Genomic DNA, 19,018 nt, shown 5'->3' with positions numbered 1-19,018 from the left:
AACCCCTGTGCTCACTGCCTTCTACCGGTTAACTGCATCTACCCTGGCCCTCCCGCAGTCTGTCTCCACCATGCAGTCCTAAGGCTTTTTTCAAAATGCCTAATGTCTCATCCTTGCATAAATCCTGCAGTAGCTTCCCATCATTAGAATAAGGACTACTTTACATAGCCTAGGAGACCCTGCATGATCTGCTCTCTGCCCTGTCATTCTCACGTAACGGTGTTTTACCTTCTCTGGGAGTCGGGGTAGAATTCCATTACGACCATTAAGACAGTCACATTGATAGCTGTCTGTCCCTCTCCTAGAAACATTAGCCTATGAGAAGCAGAAGTTTTATTCCTCAAAGCGTCTCCGGAAAAGACTACATGATGTTAAGTTTCAAAGATGAGTGATGGGGATGAGGAAGCTTATGTTGTGTTCTTCAGACGTTTTTGTAAAATGAGTAGCCTCTTTGGGTTGTGCCGGCCCCACCCTGTGTCTTCACTAGCAAATCAAGTTGCTTGCCTTCTAGAGCTCAGAATGATGTAAATCGGTTGTGACTGGATGTCCTCACATCAGTCCTGCCTGCTATGAGGAAATAAAAGGGTTACAGTGCCCCACTTTGAAACTGTCCCTTGACTGTGCTGATGGGGTTTGTCTGACTCTAACTCTGCTTCAGACTGGATGTCTGTGACGGCTCAGACAACAGACTCATCCTTAAGAGAGCTCAGAGGTGGTGTGCTTAACGCCGAGTGCTGCTTAGCACTGTGTGATGGGAGCCAAGGGATAATCAGACCCCTTTGTCTACTCTGCTCTATGGAATCCTAAAGCTCTACTTCCATAAGGTGAAAACCAGCCCAGGAAAGGGAGGCAGCCCTTGATTCTAGCTAGATCCTAGAGCACTCTCCAGCCTCACCCCATACCATGTTTTGTGAATTTCATCAGCCCTTTTAGGTCCCTGTACTCACTGGCCACGCTCCCAATGAGGGCCTTACATGGCCGTTCTGTCCACGGTGCTTTCCCTCCCCTCTTCACTAGTTAACCTCCCCGTTTGGAACTCAATTCAAGCTTTACTTACTCAGGGACCCCCTTCCCTCCACTGCATCAAATTTCCCCTTTTGGGCAGGGAAATCATTGATGACTGCTTCACAACACTCAGGCAAGCTGCAATTTTACATGTGTGTGGTTGTCTGCTTAACTTCTTGCCTTCCCACTGGACTACCAGCCCTCTGAGAGCAGGGGCTGTGTCTATTCACTGCTATCTCCCTAGCACTATTCAAAATGCCTGGCCCATGCAGACATGTCAATAAATTTGTTCAACAAATGAATGAATGCCCAATAAGCAATAACTTTTATTATTACTACAGCATTCCAGGTGCAAAGCTGAAAAGGCATAAATGAAAGCACAGCAGATATTGATGTAGAAGAAAGCTTTTTAATGCAACAGCTTAAACACACAGTTCAACAAAATCAGTCAGTTCAAATTAACTTCAACATATTACAAAGAACTATGAAGCCCAGAGAAGGCCACTGTTGGAACAAAAAGCCAAGTCCCTGCCCAGAAAGCATGGACACTGACCAAGGAGGCCTCCTTCCCCCTCCCACCTCCAGGAGGAGCAGCCACAATCACTGGGCTCTTTAAACAGCTTAGGTGCCTCTCTGTAGAAGGCAGCAGCACAGTCAAGGACAGCCATCCAAGGGTCAGGGCTCTGCCTTCCCACCAAAGGAGGGCCCGAACAGAAGGCACTGGGGCTCAGACACAGGAGACTGTGCAAGGACAGGACAGGGCAGGGACAGCAGCTGTACACCTGGAGAGACTGCAGCCCTGGAGAACCAGCTCAACAGGCTGCTTTGGATCAGGACCTTAGGTTTATCCCCCTCCTTCCACCCCTGCCCAGGAGCTCAGGTTGTTCAGATGAACTGCAGTGAGGTGGGGTCTGGGAAAGCTACAAGGGCAGCACTCAGTCTGCAGCACACTTGGGCAGGACAAAGCCAAATGCTTTGCTGATGAGGATCTGTTGGTGTGATCAGCTAGCTGGGCCAGGGGGAATAAGGACAGAGCTTCAGCTTCATGCTTAGCTCTAGGGGGGACCTTTCTGGTGCAACAACCATGTCTTGTGTTTGACTATACTGAGCTTAATTTGAACAAGCAAAGTCTCTTACAGGGTGGGAGGCCATCAAGGGGCTGAGGAGGGGGCTTCAGAGCTCACTTGGGGCAGGCTGGGTTTCAGGAGCGGGCACAGAGCAGGTGGCCCATGGCTTCTCTGGGTAAGGTCAGGCAGGGGTTCCAGCTGCCCTGTTGGGTTTTTAGTGTAGGTTCTGCTTCACTTCCTGCCGCAACTTCTGTGCAGGACCATTCCTAGGCTCAATCTGTAGGAGGTTGCTGATGTCTGCAAAGCTGGATTTATAGTCCTAATAGAAGAAAAGACAAGAGTGTGGGGGAAGGTTCCTGGACTGGGGTGGGGATAGCTGCTGAGGCAGCAAAGTGTTTTCAAACCCCAGCCCGCAGGCCTGCTCTGAGTTATCCTGGGCCCAGGATGAGACGGAAAAGCTGCAGATATTGTCTCAGCTTGGCTACACCCTGTAAATGGTGACACTGGCATAAATCTCTGTAGCTATGTTGGGACCTTTTGGCCAGGATTTTTTTTTTACCTTGAGTGCTTTGTGGGCTTGAGCCCGTCTGTAGAATGCCTTCACGTTCTTTCCATCCAGCTTGAGGGCTTCTGTGCAGTCCCTCACTGCTTCTGTGTACTGCTTCAGGACCAAATAGCAGAGCGCTCTGAAGGGGAAAGACCATTTCAGAGGTTTCAGTCACTTCTTATGGGCCACCCACATGCCATGCGGTAGTTTGAGAAGTGATCTCCAATTTGCTGAACACCTACTCTGTGCTGGCTACTTTGTATCTTCTTAAATCCTCACAACAATCCTAGCCCTTTCACGGATGAAACATGCTAGAGCCTGGGCAACGCAGGGAGACCCCATCTCTTAAAAAAAAAAAAGAAATAAAATCTGATTGTTACTGCCAAAATGCTTTCCAAAAAAGCTGAATACTTATTGACAGAGCCTATTTTCCCACAACTGTACCAACTTTGGGTCTTAAATTTTAATGTATGCCAATATGGAAGAAAACAGTATCTGTCTTAGTTGCTTAGTTGTGGGTAAAGCTGAACATCTTCAATAAGGGTTTTTAATCTTTTGAAATCAAACTTCTCTAACTTTTCCTTTAATGACTTCTGTAACATTTTTTTCCCTTCACATAAGAATACCTTCCCCACTGCAAGATAGTTAATCCATGTGTTCTTCTAGAACTTAATGGTTTCGCTTTTTACATTCCAAACTGTGATCCACTTAGAACTTACTTTAAAATAAGAAGTAAGGTAGGATTCAAGTTTAACTCTAACCTGGCCAACCCAACACCTCTTATTAAGTAATCTCTCTTTGCCCCAGACTTTATTGTACACCAGATGCTCTCATGTCGTTGTTCTCATTTTTTTCTAACAAAGTTACCATGAATTTAAAGAAGAAAATTCTACTAGTCCTTTGTGATTGCATGGAATTCATAAATTAACGGAGAGAAAAATCTTCTTGTAACAACTTAAAAGACAGGCACAAATTCTTTGGCAATCCTCCCACTGAGAGGCAGAGGTGTATCTGCTCTCTCTCTCTGAATTCAGGCAGGCTCTGTGACTGCTCTGACCAACAGAGGACAGAGGAAGGGACACAATGTGTCTTCCAAGGTTAGGTCATCATAGGCCTTGCAGCTTCCACCTTGGTCTCTGGAAACACTCGCTCTTGGAGCCTTGAACTGACAGGGAAGAAGCCAACTACTCTGAGGCCACCACGCTCTCAGGAAGCTCATGCCAGCACACATGAAAAGGCTGCTAAGAAAGTGGAAAGAGGTGCCAGCTTGCTCTAGCAGTTCCATTGCCCAGCCATTTGAGTCAGGCAGTCCAGCTGCCAGACATTCGAGGAAGAAGGCTTTAGAGGATTCCAGCCCCAGCTACCATCTTGCTGACCCTGCATGAGAGACCCCAAATGAGAAATGCCCTTCCCTAATTCCTGACTCACAAATTACAAGCAAAATAAAATGGTTGTTGTAAACCACCAAGTTTTAAAATAGTAGCCCGTTTTAAACTTTGAATACAGAGGAATTCCTTTTTATTTGGAGATAGGGTCTTGCTCTCTCGCCCAGGCTGGAGTGCAGTGGCATGATCACAGCTCACTGCAACCTCCGCCTCCTGGGTTCAAGCGATTCTCCCACTTCAGCCTCCCGAGTAGCTGGGATTACAGTGCGTGCCACCATGCCCAGCTAACTTTTGTATTTTTTGGTAGAGATGGGGTTTCAACATGTTGGCCAGCCTGGTCTCAAACTTCTGACCTCAAGCGATCTGTCTACCTTGGCCTCCCAAAGTGCTGGGATTACAGGCATGAGCCACTGTGCCCGGCCTGAACATAGAGGAATTCTAAGGAAACTAAAGTTTCCTCCCAATGGGCTTAGCAATTTAAAGAAATAGCCGAGTGTCTGGGAAGTAGAGGAACCACAGTGTATCGTGACTTCGGAATAGAAATGTGGTGATTAATAGGGTCATGTGAGTCTTCTAAAGACTATATTTAAGATGAACAAAATGCATAACTTCAGGCAATAAAATAAACCCCCTTGACTTCTGGTAAATGAACTGACTCTGTATCCCGTCAGAAGGGTTTTAATTACAAAGGGGTTGGGAAATAACACAAGTGAGTGAAAGGGAAGTAAGCTTTGGAGTCACAAAGATCTGGCTTAAATCTCAGCCACCATGTACTAGTTGTTTAACTTTGTGGTCATTAATTCATCTTTCTGAGCCTGATTAGGTAACACAGGACAATGACCTAAGCTGAAGAACTGTTGTGAGTACAAATGAGATTGTTATGAGAGCTGTTTCAGGGCTGGCAAGTTGTAGGTGCTACGCACTCAGATGTCACCTGCACAAAGGGAGCCAAAGTAAGCCAAAGCCTGGGCACTGTGTCATTCAGATGGGTGTACATGAGGTGGAGCATTAGACTATGTCCAAGACATTCCAGGACATGGTAAAATGTTAGCCACAATGGCTAAAAATTCAGTTTTGTCATTAGTCCTCTAGATTAAATTATAAATCCAATGCAATCACAACCAAAAGCTGTCCAACAAGATATTTTTTTGAATTTGCCAAAATGATCCAAAGGTTTAGCTAGAAGAACAAACATGGGAAAAAACTAGAAATGTTCTGATTAAGAAGAATGAAGAAAAGACCAGCCCTATAAGATATTATAAAGCAAAAGTAATTAAAACAGTGTGGCACAGACACCTGCATGAGGAACAGTATCTAAACTAGACAAAACACAGCTCCAAATGTCGTAATGATCCAGAAAAATGAGTTAATGGAGGTGTCCAGCCGCATAGGTAAGCAAGGTGAAAGAGGGCCCAGAGATAGAGGAGTTAGAAGATGCCGCACAAATATGGAACAAATAGGCTGCAGGTTTCTTTTTCAAATTAGCCTGGCAGACTGAGGCCCCTCTGGTCCAATCAGCAGTAAAACCACATAAAACCGCCGGGCGCGGTGGCTCACGCCTGTAATCCCAGCACTTTGGGAGGCCGAGATGGGCGGATCACAAGGTCAGGAGATCGAGACCATCCTGGCTAACACGGTGAAACCTCGTCTCTACCAAAAATCCAAAAAAAAAAATTAGCCGGGCATGGTGGCGACTGCCTGTAGTCCCAGCTACTCGGGAGGCTGAGACAGGAGAATGGTGTGAACCCGGGAGGCAGAGCTTGCAGTGAGCCAAGGTCACGCCACTGCACTCCAGCCTGGGTGACAGAGCAAGACTCTGTCTCAAAAAAAAAAAAAAAAAAAAAACCACATAAAACCACAGGTGCAAAATTCCAAAATATAAGCTTTAAAACTACAAGTTCTCTTTCCAACTCATCAGGCAGCAAAACCTGATCTGAACTGACACGAAGCTATTTAGTTTCTCTATTCCACCCCATGTGAACACGGAATTTTCAAGTTTCACTGGCAGAAATACTAACAATTAACTTCTGCAAGCTGCCCCAGATGCTGCTGGGGTGTTACATAATTCAGACCATATTACCTCACTAAAATGGGAAACACTTCTTTTTTTCTTTTTTTGTGACAGAGTGTCGCTCTGTCACCCAGGCTGGAGTGCAGTGGCACAATCTTGGCTCACTGTAACCTCTGCCTCCTGGGTTCGAGTGATTCTCCTGCCTCAGCCTCCTGAGTAGCTGGGATCACAGGCATGTGCCACGGCGCCCAGCTGATTTTTTGTAGTAGAGATGGGGTTTTGCCATGTTGGCCAAGCTGGTCTCAAACTCCTGACCTCAAGTGATCCTCCCGGAGCCTCAGCCTCCCAAAGTGTTGGGATTACAGGCATTGAGCCACCGTGGCTGGAAAACACATTTTATCTCAAGAGTTTGGAATAAGGAACAATGTGTCTATATTAGATCCAAGATTTTTGAACTAGAGAGTGATATGTGTATGCTGGTAGGGAAGGATAAACAGATTTCTAACATTTTATAATAAATGTTTTATACTAAGCATTTGGTTTTGATATGGTCTCTTGCTGAATGTTTCAAGCTTCTGAGAGTAAAAGTAACAGGAAGATCTTGTTGAAGTCAGATTCCAATTCTGGTGCCAACATTTACTGGCCGGGTGAGTTTAAGGCAAAACCCTTCCTTCTCTGAGCCTCAATTTTCTCAACACTAAAAGAGAAAGACCACCTATACCTCCGAGCATTGTTGCAGAACAGTCACTCCTACACAGTGAAGGGACTGCACCCTGGCTCCCAGGCTCTCAGTCAGTGGTCACTGATGGCAGCTCCTGGTGCAGGGCTTTCTACAGGCCCACAAGTCTAACCCTTCAGGCTAGACTGTACCCGTCCTTCCTGCTCTCATGCCAGGCAATGGTTACTTCACACTTTGACTTCTGGGCCAGTGCTCTCTGACAGAAATGGTGCCAAAATTTCTAACAGGAGGGTCTTGGAGAAGGATAGGGAGCAGCAGGGTTGGGGGGACAGGCTAAGAGACTTGTGTTAGGGTTGTGTTTGCAGAGCAGGCACACTGCTTTTAGTTACATTGTATGCTTATGAAAATTCTGGGGACAGGGGCCAACAAAGCCCAGGCTACCATTTGGCATCCCTCAGTTTCTACCCTTTTGAGAGAATGAATGCCACTGGCCATGTCTAGCTCACAACGTGGATGCCTGTTTTCAGCCATAACATACTTGAGTAAATGCTAGGGATGAAGGGTCCGTTGCAGTCCAAGAGAAGACTATGGAACAAATGTCCTGAAATGCCCCAGGCCAGCAGCTATATAGGAGATACCTGTTGCTGTACGTGGCAGATTCCAGGTTACTACACAAGAGGCTTTCACTGTACTTCTCAATAGCTTTCTTATGGTTTCCCTTCTTTACAAGCTCATTGCCTTCTTCCTTCAGAACTTTGGCTTTCTCCACATCCCCAGCAGAAGGCACTAGATACAAATTCAGAAGAGGAAAAAAACCATGGAGCAGCACCCAACTGAGATCAGTGAGGTCTCTTCAGCATCGTCCCTTCCAAACTGTCTACAATCCTCTCCCCCAGAGATTTCCTCCCCTGTTGTAAATCATCCTTCCTGATTAATGACTTCCCCCAATTAATAGCTTCTGGGCAATTCAACAGTTTTTCATCAAGAACTTGGGGATTCCTGATATAAAAACATTTTTGCATGCACATAAAAATATATAAATGATAAAAAGCAACCCAGGTTCTAGCCTTGGCACTGCCTCTTGGTAGGTGGAAGATCTTGTGTGACCTACCTAACTTTTGGACTTCAGTTTCCTCACCTATAAAATAGGGCAATACTAATTCCACAGATGGCTATTTTCAGGGTCAAATCTGAGAGTATGTAAGAAAGTACAGAACACACTATAAACTTAAAGCAGGACAATAAGTAAATAAATATTAATAAATAAACATCTGGTAAAGAAAAGGTATAGCTTCTGGGCTGTGAGAAAAGGGGAGAAGAGCCTGCTATTCCTCATTTCTGGTTTGGGCTGAGCCTGTGAGTATCCTCCCTCATCTAACACATGCAACTCTGCTCCAGCCTTCAAGGAGAGGAAGCAGAGAGAACAAGGTGAAATCCAAGCTGCTCAACTTGGTGTTCAGGCCCTTCACTGCTTGGCCCCAATTAATTATTCCAGCCTCGGCTCCATATCCTCTGCTTTTCAAATTTTTTAAAACTATCTTTATAAAATACTAAATATTTATGACCAGGGTAAGATGATAGGTTTACACCCTGAATTCATCGCCTGGTTTAAGAAAAAGAACATAACTAGGACCTTTGAAGTCCTGGGGGACCTTCCTCAATTCAATCCACTCCTGGAGGAAACTATTATCCCCAATTCTGTGCTTCTTCCCCACCTTTTTAAACAGTATAGCTATATACAACAGTACCCACAGACCATTTGCTGTTTACTTTGTTTTTGAACTTCATACAGAAGAATAAGTCTGTGTATTCTTTTATGACTTGGTTTTTCTTTTTCCCCTTAATGTTATATTCCTGAGATTCATCTGTGTTGATGCACAGACCTGCAGCTCCTTCATTTTCATTGCTGCAATACCAAAGCTGAATTGTCCATTCTCCCATTTATGGAGATCTGAGTTATCTCCGGTTGTTTTTTGCTATTACGGTCTTCTACGAACGTGTGTGTACGTCTCCCTGTGCATGTGCACACAGGTTTCTCTCGAAGTAGGGCTTCAGCTTCACTGGCACCCTGCAACACACCACTCTGCAGTCATCCTTATTCCTACTGTTCTCCCCATGCACTTTCATTCTCCAACTCTCTCCACTGTCTCTGCCAAGGATTCTCCTTCCTTCCCACCTGATGACCTCCTTCTTCAAGGTCCAGCTCAAGGCTTCACCTCCACTGCCACCCCTTCTGAGTCTTTCCCCGACTCTCTCATGCACTTAAGTCAGTTTCTATCCTGAAATCCTCAAACAGTAAGACTCTAAAGCACATGTTCCTCCTCCTTGTGTTTTAAGACACTGTTGACATGTCTCAGTCCCTAGGCCAAGACTACCTGTCCTCTGTGTCACACTGCTTAGCATACACATGGCTTGGGACACATGGCTCAGTGACCTTGAAAGAATGAAATCAATGGTAGGTGCACTGATTGAAAGAATGAAATCAATGGTAGGTGCACTGATTGAAAGAATGCAATCAATGGTAGGTGCACTGATGCCATCAGGTTCATTAGCACCCCACATTTTCATCCTAGAGTGGGGAACACTTACCAGGCTCCCACAAACCAGAGTGAATGCTACCCATGACCAGAGAGGCGTTCTCCTGTAGACAGTGAGTAACTCTTGTCCTCCCCTAACACCTAAAGGTCACTTACACATGGCAGGGCTCCATCTCTGATCCCTTCTGCACCTCTAGCCTGAATCCCTAGCTTGCTGGACTGGGACCATTCCCCTGGAACATTAAAAGAGCTTCCTAGTGCCTGACAAATGGCCTCTTCATTTCATACAGTTGAGGTGAGGAGTCTCCTGTTTTTGGCTGCCCAGCTTGGATCTCCTTTCTCTTCTTCATGCTTCTCCAGGGATTCACACAGTGTACATGCTCCTGGGAAGCATCACCCTCTAGCTCTGGAGGTGGGGCAGGTGCCTCAGGGGTGACCTAATTACAAAATCTCATCCCCCGGCTATGGTGTGTACTTCAGGGAATGGCCTGTGACCATGAAGACCAGAATAGAGTGAGAAATCGATTGAGAAAATATGTGAGCAAGAGTTTTTTTGGGAAAAAAAAATCCTATCTTTTCCTAGTGAGCTATCAGAGAAAGACTTTCTCTGGTCATGAGGCATGGGGTATGGATGAGAGGCCGGGAACTGCTATAGCTATTTTGCTACTAGGAGGGAAGCCTGCCAAAGACAAAGCTGACACACAACAGAAAATAAAGCTGAGACAAGTACAGAAAAATGGAGTTAGTCTGTTAATACACTGAGCTGCTGGAGCAAACCTTGCCTGAATTCTCTCTGGATTTTTCAGTTTTATGAGCCAATAAATTCCCTATACTATTTTTACCATGTTGAGCTTTCTGTTTTTGCAACCAAAAACATCCTAAGTACTACATCCCAAGTGCTACCAGAGGAAAGAGAAGGGAACTCACACTGCATGCCTATGTGCCAGGCTGGGAGTTTTGCGTGTCTTATGTCGCTCGGTCCTCATAGTTGTGAGGAAGACTTTATCATCACCCTCACTATACAGCTGAGAAAACAATCTCTAAGAGGTGAAGACTTCTATTTTGTTTTATACTTTGTTCCAAAGATTATTTTTATAACTCAGCTAAACAATGCCAATTTTTGCAGGACTACTCTAAAGAAAACGGATAGCGGGAGATTGCAAGACTCTGGGCAGGGAGTCACAGCTCACCTCTGTTCTTTGTAGCTGTGGTTTCTTTGGATTTGCTTTTAGCCATCTCTTTGTGGTTCTCCAAAGGCAAGGAATTCCACCTCTTCTGAGCTGAAACAGGCACCAAGGGGATAGAGGGCAGCTTCAGGCGCCACTCAGGCCCAAGCGAGTCCATGAGAGCTCTGGTCATTCTGGAAAAGAAGGCAGGATTGCAGGGAGGTTTCCAGCTGGGTCAAGAAGATATTTCTCCTTTCACACACCCGTGGGAGGTAGGCCTTTTCAGAAGAGCCAGAGGTGCCACCCTCCCCCTGGTCAGAACCACCGCTTTAGCTCCTCCAACATGTGCAATAAAGGAACAGGAGTCTGCCACCCATAAACACCATCTCAGATCAGTCACCATGACACTCCTTGAGCTTGGTCAAACTATGTTACCTTGAAAGTGGTGATCTGTTGCTTGTTAAGGATACTTAAACCATGATCCAAAAAGACTATAGTTTCTCCAAGAAAGAATTGTACGTTTTGTTTCATATTTTGTCAATGAATCGAGTACACAACCATGCAAGCACCTGACATTTAATGCTCAGGCTTTTTAAAAGATGCAAAGCTTATGTCATTCTCAAATCTTACAACTCCTCAGGGGTTCCCAATTCCCTAGGCTAATGTGGCCTGTGAGATCTGGTCCCCACCCTTTCCTGTCCCCCTTCACTGTGAGCCACATTCCCTTCTGATCCTTCTGTTCAAGACTTTGCACATGCTTTTTCCTCTACCCAGAACAATCATTTCCATTTTGGAAAAAGATTGCCACCTTCCAGACCCGGCTAACTCCAACTTATTCTTTAGATTTCAGCTTAAAATGCCACCCAGGGACCACGTTCATTCTGTCAACTGATCTCCAGCACCTGGTATGTCACCTGGCAACCACCAAGGCCCAATCAGTTATGTGTTGAATGAGTGAATATGCTAAATGTATACTTTTTCTGCTCCTACAACCATGTTTCCTATATTACAAGAATAAAAACCACAGACTAATATCACTACAAATTCCAAGATGTCTCTGGCTAGGCTGTTTTCCTGGCGGCCAAGCTATTTCAAACCTCTGCTCTCCTCAAACCTGTTCCCTGGCCCTTCCCCTTTTTTAGAGCAAACTTCCTCATACCCCAAATACAAACCCGCCTGGGTGCCCAATCCTTCCTATTTCTCTCCTGTCACAACAGAAGACACAATGGGACCAATCCTCCCACCTAGGCTCTGGATCCCATCTCCTCTTGCCTCTTTCAGGGACCACACCCAGGCAGCACCTCCCTCTCCCACATCTTCATCCCTCCTCTCTATTAACTCCAACAATCAGCATTTAAGTCCCTTTAACTCTTTCCTCACCTAATAAAACCACGCTGGACACTCCTTGCCATCACAGGTATACTCCCCGGCATCCCTTCAAGCCTGACTTTCTGAAAGCATTGCCCTCTGGCTCCTGATCCCACTGACCAGTTTCCATCAGAGCCACCAGTGACTTCATTGCTAAACCTTTAATGTAAGCTCCCTGGAACACCTGACACTAATGATGTCTCCATCCTTATTGAAATACTCCTTCCCTTGGGACATAAATGCCCTGTTTCCTCCCACCTCTCCAGCTGCTGTTCCTCTGTAAGTCCCTCAAATGCTGGAGTTTCTCAAAGCTCCATCCTCTTCACGCCTGCTGTGATGTTCTTTCTCTCTCACAGCCCTAATCCACCTCTATGCTGATGACCCTCAAATCCGTATGTCTGGCCTGTATATTCTTCCTTTGCTCCATGTAAATACCCAACCGTCTTACTTAGATCTCTAGTCTTATGTCCCACAGTCACCTCCGACTGAATGTCAACAATCTGAGCATCTTCTTCTATTCCTCCCTTCTCACTATCCCGCAACCACTAAAGCTTGTTGATATACTTCCTGCATGTCCCCTGACTGGTCCCATTGTTTTCTCTCCACCCTCTCCCCTGGATTGCTGCATGGCTCCTTTCTATCCTGTTGCCCTTCATATCATCCCTCAACATGACAGCAAAGAGCTTTTCTCTAAAATACATATCTGCTTGTGTTGCTCCAAGCTAAAGACCTTTTCATAAAGCCTGACTTGCTTAGGATTAAGTCCAAGCCCTGAACACTGGGTCTTATGTGACTTGGCCTCACCAACCTGTCCCAAGCTGAGCTCCTGCCTGCAGCACCATGTGAGACCGACTTCTTACAATTCCTGTGATCTGTCACACTTGCTCACCCTTGCACACGCTGCTCTGTCTTCTGGCTCACCCCCTACCCCATATCTCTCAGTCTTAGCTCACCTCCTCTGAAAAGCTCTCTCTGGCCTCCCCCTCTTCCTCTCAGCTAGCTAGGTGGCTTCTTTCTGGCCTCAGAGCCCCCTGTGCTGCCTCCTACCATGGCGCTTATCATGTTCTACTGTGCTTGCCTATTACTGACTGGTGTCCTCCTTGAGACCGGGACCTCTATGAGGGCAGGAAGAGGTATGTCTCAGTCATCAGCCCAGGTCCTACAGCAAAGTCTGTCACATAATTGGTAGATTTTGTGGGATCAGATAAATTAAAAAGGAGGCAAAGAGAAAACAAAGAATGCTGGCAGACAAGTCAAGCCAGAAATAAAGCACTAAATACATACCATGAAGTCCTGTTAAGGGTTTGCTATTAGTGTAGTGTTTGGCTTTCTAGCCGCACACGCAGAGGGGAAACATGATCAGTTATACAAATGACAATATCCATGAGATAAAAGCCAATAACTGCTCAGAGACCAGAAAGGAAATGCACCTGGGGAACCTCTTGGAGGGGTCACAGTGCAATATACTGAACCATGTCCACAAACCATATCCTTTTAGGCTTGTCATAGCTGCTTGGGCTTGTGTCTTATTCTTCCAATTAGTGTTAGCGCTTTGAAGGTTAGTGGGGTCTGTACCTCTTTCTCATTTTGGTATCCCCCACTGAACCGGGCACAACACCTTAAACAGTGCACAATAAATATTACTGTGTACATAGACACTGTGAGGCACATGTAGGCAAATATCAATCAATCAATCTTACTAATTCTGATTCCCTGAAAACCTGCTAAATACAAAAGCAGATTTTCCTTTTACACCTTCCCTTCATGCCCATCAGGAGTTTTCTAAGTGTAGCCAAAGGGATCCCCTCAGAAGACAGACAAGGCAATGGCCTGCAGCCAATCAAGAAGGACAGGGAGTTGCCGTGGAGACCACCTGCTGGGAATGGAGCTCACCTGTTGATGCCTTCTAGGGCTGACGTCACACTATCATCAATCTGCAGCACAGTCTTATAGTCAACATAGGCCATAGGGTACTTCTCCAGAGCCTCATAAGCAGATGCTCGCCGCAGCAGGGGCTTAATGCTGAAGGGAACCAAGGCCAGTGCTCTAGAATAGGAGGCAAAAATGTCAACTGGCTGGCTGCTGAGCCACCAGGGTTTCCCTGCAGTTTCTTCCAGGCAGGGTTATCTGGAGCACTCAGTGTACAGGAAGTAATTTCTGGCTGAGAGACATGGCTAAAAATGCCAAACCTCAGAACAGGGATTTTTCAACTTAGACTGAAGTGAGGAGGGGAAAGAGGGTGGAGAAACATGAATTTTGTTAAACGTGCATGCATGTGCATCAATTTTCAGTTTCAATTCCCCCCAAATCAAGAACAAAAGCCTCATGGCTTTCATGCTACTGTGTTTTTTTACAGTTGTGGTCTAGCGGGAATAACAAACAAGCTTTGGAGTCAGATGGGGTGGGGTCTGAATTCCACCTCTTCTGCTAACTATGTAACCCAGGTAAATCACTTTACTGCCCCAACCCTCAGCAACTAAGTTCTGGCCTGGGACACATGGTAAACGTACCCCACAGATTGGTTGTGAACACTCAAAGAGGGAAATCTAGCACAGGGCATGGCACAAATTAATTCACCACAGGCTCTGTGAGCATGCTCAGACCCCTCCTGCTCTCCTGGCTATCACCAGGGCAGGAGTCTAAAGCAATGTCAGAGGACATCAGATCTGAGAACACATTTCAGGTAAATGTGAGAGTTTCATGATGATAAAAGAATATTAGACTGGCTTGAAGAAAAAGAGGTATGAAACATTGTTCAGTGTCCTCTAAAACTGGTCATTCATGAATACCATTTTTTTCCTTTCTCCTTCTGAGACAATCTATTAACCTCTATTCCTCCTTCTTTCCTTCGCTCCCTTCCCCTCACATACTCCCATCCCAGAAAAACACCTGGGGAAGCCAGTTACTGGTCTGCCACTCCACCTCATTCCCAGGTTTCAAACTGCACAAAGACTTTAAGGCCTGCTTCTAACTGCCCATCCCACTCCTTTTTCAGCAGCAGAGCCAAGACTCCAAAGACGCAAGTCAGGGGCCATAAGGACCAAATAGAGACTCCCATTCTCAGTGACCTGGTGAAACTCAGTGACACTTTCTTAATATCTGTCCCAGATGTAATTGATGGGATCCTTCCAAAGAAGAAACAAGCCAGATTAACCCGGCCTCCTCTTCTGAGACTCTCAGGCATCCCAAAGTTACCCTCGGCCACTTACGAAGTGCAATCTTTGATGCAGTCTCTGCAGTTTCCATCCTTCAAGTGACACGCTGCTCGGTTGGAATAGAGAACACTTTCTTCTTCTGGGTCTGAAGAACCTGCCCAGGTAGAGTCAGAAGATGATCAGTTTGGGAAATGGGTGCCTCAGGGCAATAGGATACATTTCATACTCAGAGCTCTTCGGGCTTTGTGTTAAGGCAGTAGAGGTAACTATAACCTGATCAGGCTTGTTGGTCGGCTGGGCTGGCATGTTTGTCATTCTTATGTGACAGCAAGGACACTGAGCTTTCTGCCATTCAAAGGGAACCAAGTATTTCCTCATTCACTCATTCCAGCACTGAACTTGATAACAGACAAAAGATATACATGAAATAGCTAGCTTCTGCCTCAAAGAAATCCGTGCTGTAACTACTTGGGTTTGGGTGGGTAAGTGGATGGATAGGTGTGTATTTTATTACAAAAAGCATTTAAATCCAAGAAAGAAAAAAAAAGAAAAGAAAGGAAGGGAGGGAGGGAACAAGATGATAAACACATGATAAATGGATTGACCAAAAGTTGTAGGGGCACAAAAGACCCATGAAAGACATGAGACTAGTTTTACCTGGTCAAGCCAGAGAGGACTTTGTTAGGGAAATGATAATTGAGCTGGGTGTGATGGGAGTACAGAGAACTTAGGAAAAAGCCTTAAGCTACCCCATGGGGAGAATTATTAGACATTTTTTTGAGGCAGTCCTTACCCTCAGGAATCACAGAGGCTCAAGTCCTTCACTGTGGCCACAGTGATCTTTATTTATTTATTTTTTTTGAGACAGAGTCCCACTCTGTTGCCCAGGCTGGAAGTGCAGTGAAGTGATCTCCGCTCACTGCAACTCCACCTCCTGGGTTCAAGCAATGCTCCTGCCTCAGCCTCCTGAGTAGCTGGGATTACAGGCACCCGCCACCACGCCTGGTAGAGACAGGGTTTCACCATGTTGGCCAAGCTAGTCTTCAACTCCTGACCTCAGGCTATCCGCCTGCCTCGGCCTCCCAAAGTACTGGGATTACAGATGTGAGCCACCGTGCCCAACAAACAATGATTTTTATTTTTAAAGATAATTTTCAACCACTTCATACCCACTAGTGTGGGCCATAATTTTAAAAAGAATTGAAAACAGGGTCTCTTTTTGAAAATTTTGAAACATACAGAAAACCATTATCTCAGAATCCACCACTAGATTTAGCACATGTTATATTAGTTCCCAACTTTTTTAATTTTTAGAGACAGGGTCTCCCTCTGTTGCCCAGGCTGGAGTGTAGTGGCACAATCATAGCTCACTGCAGCCTCGAACTCTTGGGCTCAAGTGATCTTCCCAGCTCAGCCTCCCAAGCAGATAGGACTACAGGTGTGTACCACCATGCCCAGTTAATTTTTAAAGTTTCTGTAGAGACAGAGTCCCACTGGTCCCACTGTGTTGCCCAGGTTGGTCTTGAATGCCTAGCCTCAAGTGATCCTCCTGCTTTGACCTCCCAAAGTGTTGGGATTATAGGCATGAGCCATGGCACCCAGCTCTTAAAAATTTTTTTGATAAGCTAGAACTCCAGCCATGCCCATCCTTATCCCTGTGCTCCCTCCCCAGACTCACAGAGGCCCATACAATCCTGAAGTTGGTATGTAACATTTTCAAGCATGTTCTACATTTATGTATGTGTGTGTGTGTGTGTGTGTGTGTGTAACAGGTAAGATACCATTTTATGTCTATTAAAGCATTTCCTAAGAGGCATCATATTGCCTATCCTTCTGCAACTTACTTTTTTCACTAAGTATCCTATTGCCATATTGGTATTTGATATCTTTCATTCAATACCAACAATAACAAGCATCTTCCCCTCTTGTTTTGCCAGGCCCAGGGACGGAAAGCACAAAGACTAGTAAAATATATCCTTGCCCTTAAGGAGCTAATAATAAGTACCCAAAACCTGTAATCCATCTTGAGTCACCAGAGTACGGTTGCTCAGAAACAGCAGTGGTGCGGTGGAAAGGGCATCAACCCTGCGATCCTGACAAGTCACTCTACCCCTCTGATCACACGTGCCCACCTAACCACATGAGGATATCACTTCACAGACTTGCTGGAAGGGTTCATTGTGTTAGCCTGTTCCCTGAGCTCTCTTCGTGATCAAGAAGACTGACCAGAGAAATCAAGAGACTTGCCCAAAATTACCTAGAAAATCTGTAGCAGCAGCAGCAGAACCAAACTCTGGTCCTTGCTAAATCTAGATACCAGGATAGCTTTTCTATGGACCCAGAATTAACCCATACAAATGTACAAGCTTTTCCAGACCAGCTGGGGTGAGATGAATGAAAACGGCAGCAACCTCAATACCTCAGCTTCCTCAGCAACTTCATCAAGTAAGGCTGACATGAGGAAGTGGGCCTAAAGGAGAGTTTTCTAGAAAAAAAGAAGGGGGCAAAGGAGTGGTTTGAAACTGCAAAAAGTGCAGACAAAAAAAAAAAAAAGAATGAAATCTGGAAAGGATGTGAGGAGAGGTCTAGCAAAATGATTAAAAATTTGGACTTAGCATCAAAATCAAACAGATCCATATTCAAATCGTGGCTCTGCCATGTCTTCACTGTGTAACCCCGAGGGAGCCAATTTAACTCTCTTGGACTCCTCCTTTCTAAGCATCTTATCCACAGGGCCATAATAAAGATCAAAGGAGATCGTGTCTAAAATGTCTAGCACATGGTAAAGCACTCAACAGATGCTAGCCAAGTAAAAAAAAAAAAAAAGTTAGGCGGCAAAGGGAAATAGGTACTGAACGGTGACTCACAGAAACCAGGATCCAAGGCTCCTTTCAAAAGTCAAGGCTTTAACTAATGAGCGTTTCTGATTAAGTCACTCTGAAGAAGGGGCTTTGGGCAAAGGTTTGCGGTATGCTGACGAAAGCTGGACGCTGGAAGAACTGGTAAGAATATGCTATTCTTCTGTTTCAAACTCTCCAGTAGCTTCCCATCCAGTAGCTTTCATGCCAAGCTTCCAGTTTGGCATGAAATCCAAACTCCCTAGCAGGGTTTAAAACACCTCCACAATAAATAAGGGTCTGCCTTCCTAACTGACCTCATGTCTCCCTATTCCCTGCCCTGGCTCACTATGCTTTGACCCCTGAAACACACCATGTTTATATCGCCTGGGGGGCCTTCCTGAACATTGCAGTTCCCTTCAGGACCGAAAACCTTGTGCGCTTGGCTTCTCATCATTTAGACATCACCTCAAATATCACTTCTTTAGAGATGTTGCCCTTGATCTCCTACTCCAGTCAACTCTATCACATCACTCTATTTGTCTTCTTCCCAACCCTGATTATCCCACAGGTCTCATTTACTTACTGACTCGCTTAAGACTCACGCCCTCCCCACCGCCCCCACAAGAATGCGCCGTCCTTGAGAGAAGGGACTTTTCGTGTCTTGTTACACAGGCGGTATATAACAGCTACTCAACAAATACTAACTGAAAAATGAATCGCTGCGGGGGAGGAGGGTTTAGCTCTATCCTCAGGGCTCAGAACGAGGCCTAAATAACTTAGGATGGGGGCCAACAGGGCAGTTAACAAGCAGGTGAAAAGAAAGGGCCGAGGAAGTTTCTGGTAGGATGCGGGAGTCGGAAGGGGCTGGAAGGGTGGGAGGGCCGGGCAGGACTGCTGGCCGCGGGCAGCGCGAGGCCCGGGCGGTGGTTGCGGGGGTTGGAGGAGCAGGCCCGGGGGCGAGATGGGGGCCGGGGTCGTACCTTGCGCCTGCAGCACCCGCAGCGCGCGGCCGTAGAGCGCGGAGGCCTCGGCGTACTGGCCGTTGCGGAAACTCTCATTGCCGGCGGCGCGGAGCTCCTCCACAGAGTCTGGGAATTTGGGGGCCATCCCGGGGCGAGGCCAGCGAGTTTGGGGCGCCTTCCGTCCTCCCCCGTGTGGTGCGGGACACCCTCCGGACGCAAGCGCCAGCGGCGAATATCTCCGCCCCACAGCGAACCCGGCGGCGAGGGGGCGGGTCGGGGGCGGGGCCTGCGAGACC

The 19,018-nt window shown here is 46.2% G+C and overlaps 1 protein-coding gene across 2 annotated transcripts; it reads right to left on the bottom strand.

Moving 5' to 3' along the window:
- Positions 1-1,394: 1,394 nt before the first annotated feature.
- On the bottom strand, positions 1,395-19,013 carry TOMM34 (translocase of outer mitochondrial membrane 34). 2 transcript variants are annotated; one of them, XM_055266417.2, is made up of 7 exons: positions 18,741-19,013; positions 14,975-15,074; positions 13,659-13,811; positions 10,422-10,591; positions 7,333-7,480; positions 2,632-2,758; positions 1,395-2,391 (listed from the first exon to the last, which is right to left on the bottom strand). In XM_055266417.2, exons 1-7 carry the CDS (start codon positions 18,865-18,867, stop codon positions 2,287-2,289), a joined length of 930 nt encoding a protein of 309 aa, XP_055122392.1. In that variant the 5' UTR covers positions 18,868-19,013; the 3' UTR covers positions 1,395-2,286. The 2 variants fall into 2 exon arrangements, with proteins under 2 accessions (XP_055122392.1, XP_055122393.1); XM_055266418.2 differs by lacking the exon at positions 18,741-19,013 and adding an exon at positions 16,765-16,828.
- Between the last annotated feature and the right edge of the window lie 5 nt (positions 19,014-19,018).

Source organism: Symphalangus syndactylus, chromosome 24 (genome assembly GCF_028878055.3).
Source record: "Symphalangus syndactylus isolate Jambi chromosome 24, NHGRI_mSymSyn1-v2.1_pri, whole genome shotgun sequence".
Taxonomy (NCBI): domain Eukaryota; kingdom Metazoa; phylum Chordata; class Mammalia; order Primates; family Hylobatidae; genus Symphalangus; species Symphalangus syndactylus.
This window is presented reverse-complemented; position numbering and strand designations above follow the sequence as displayed.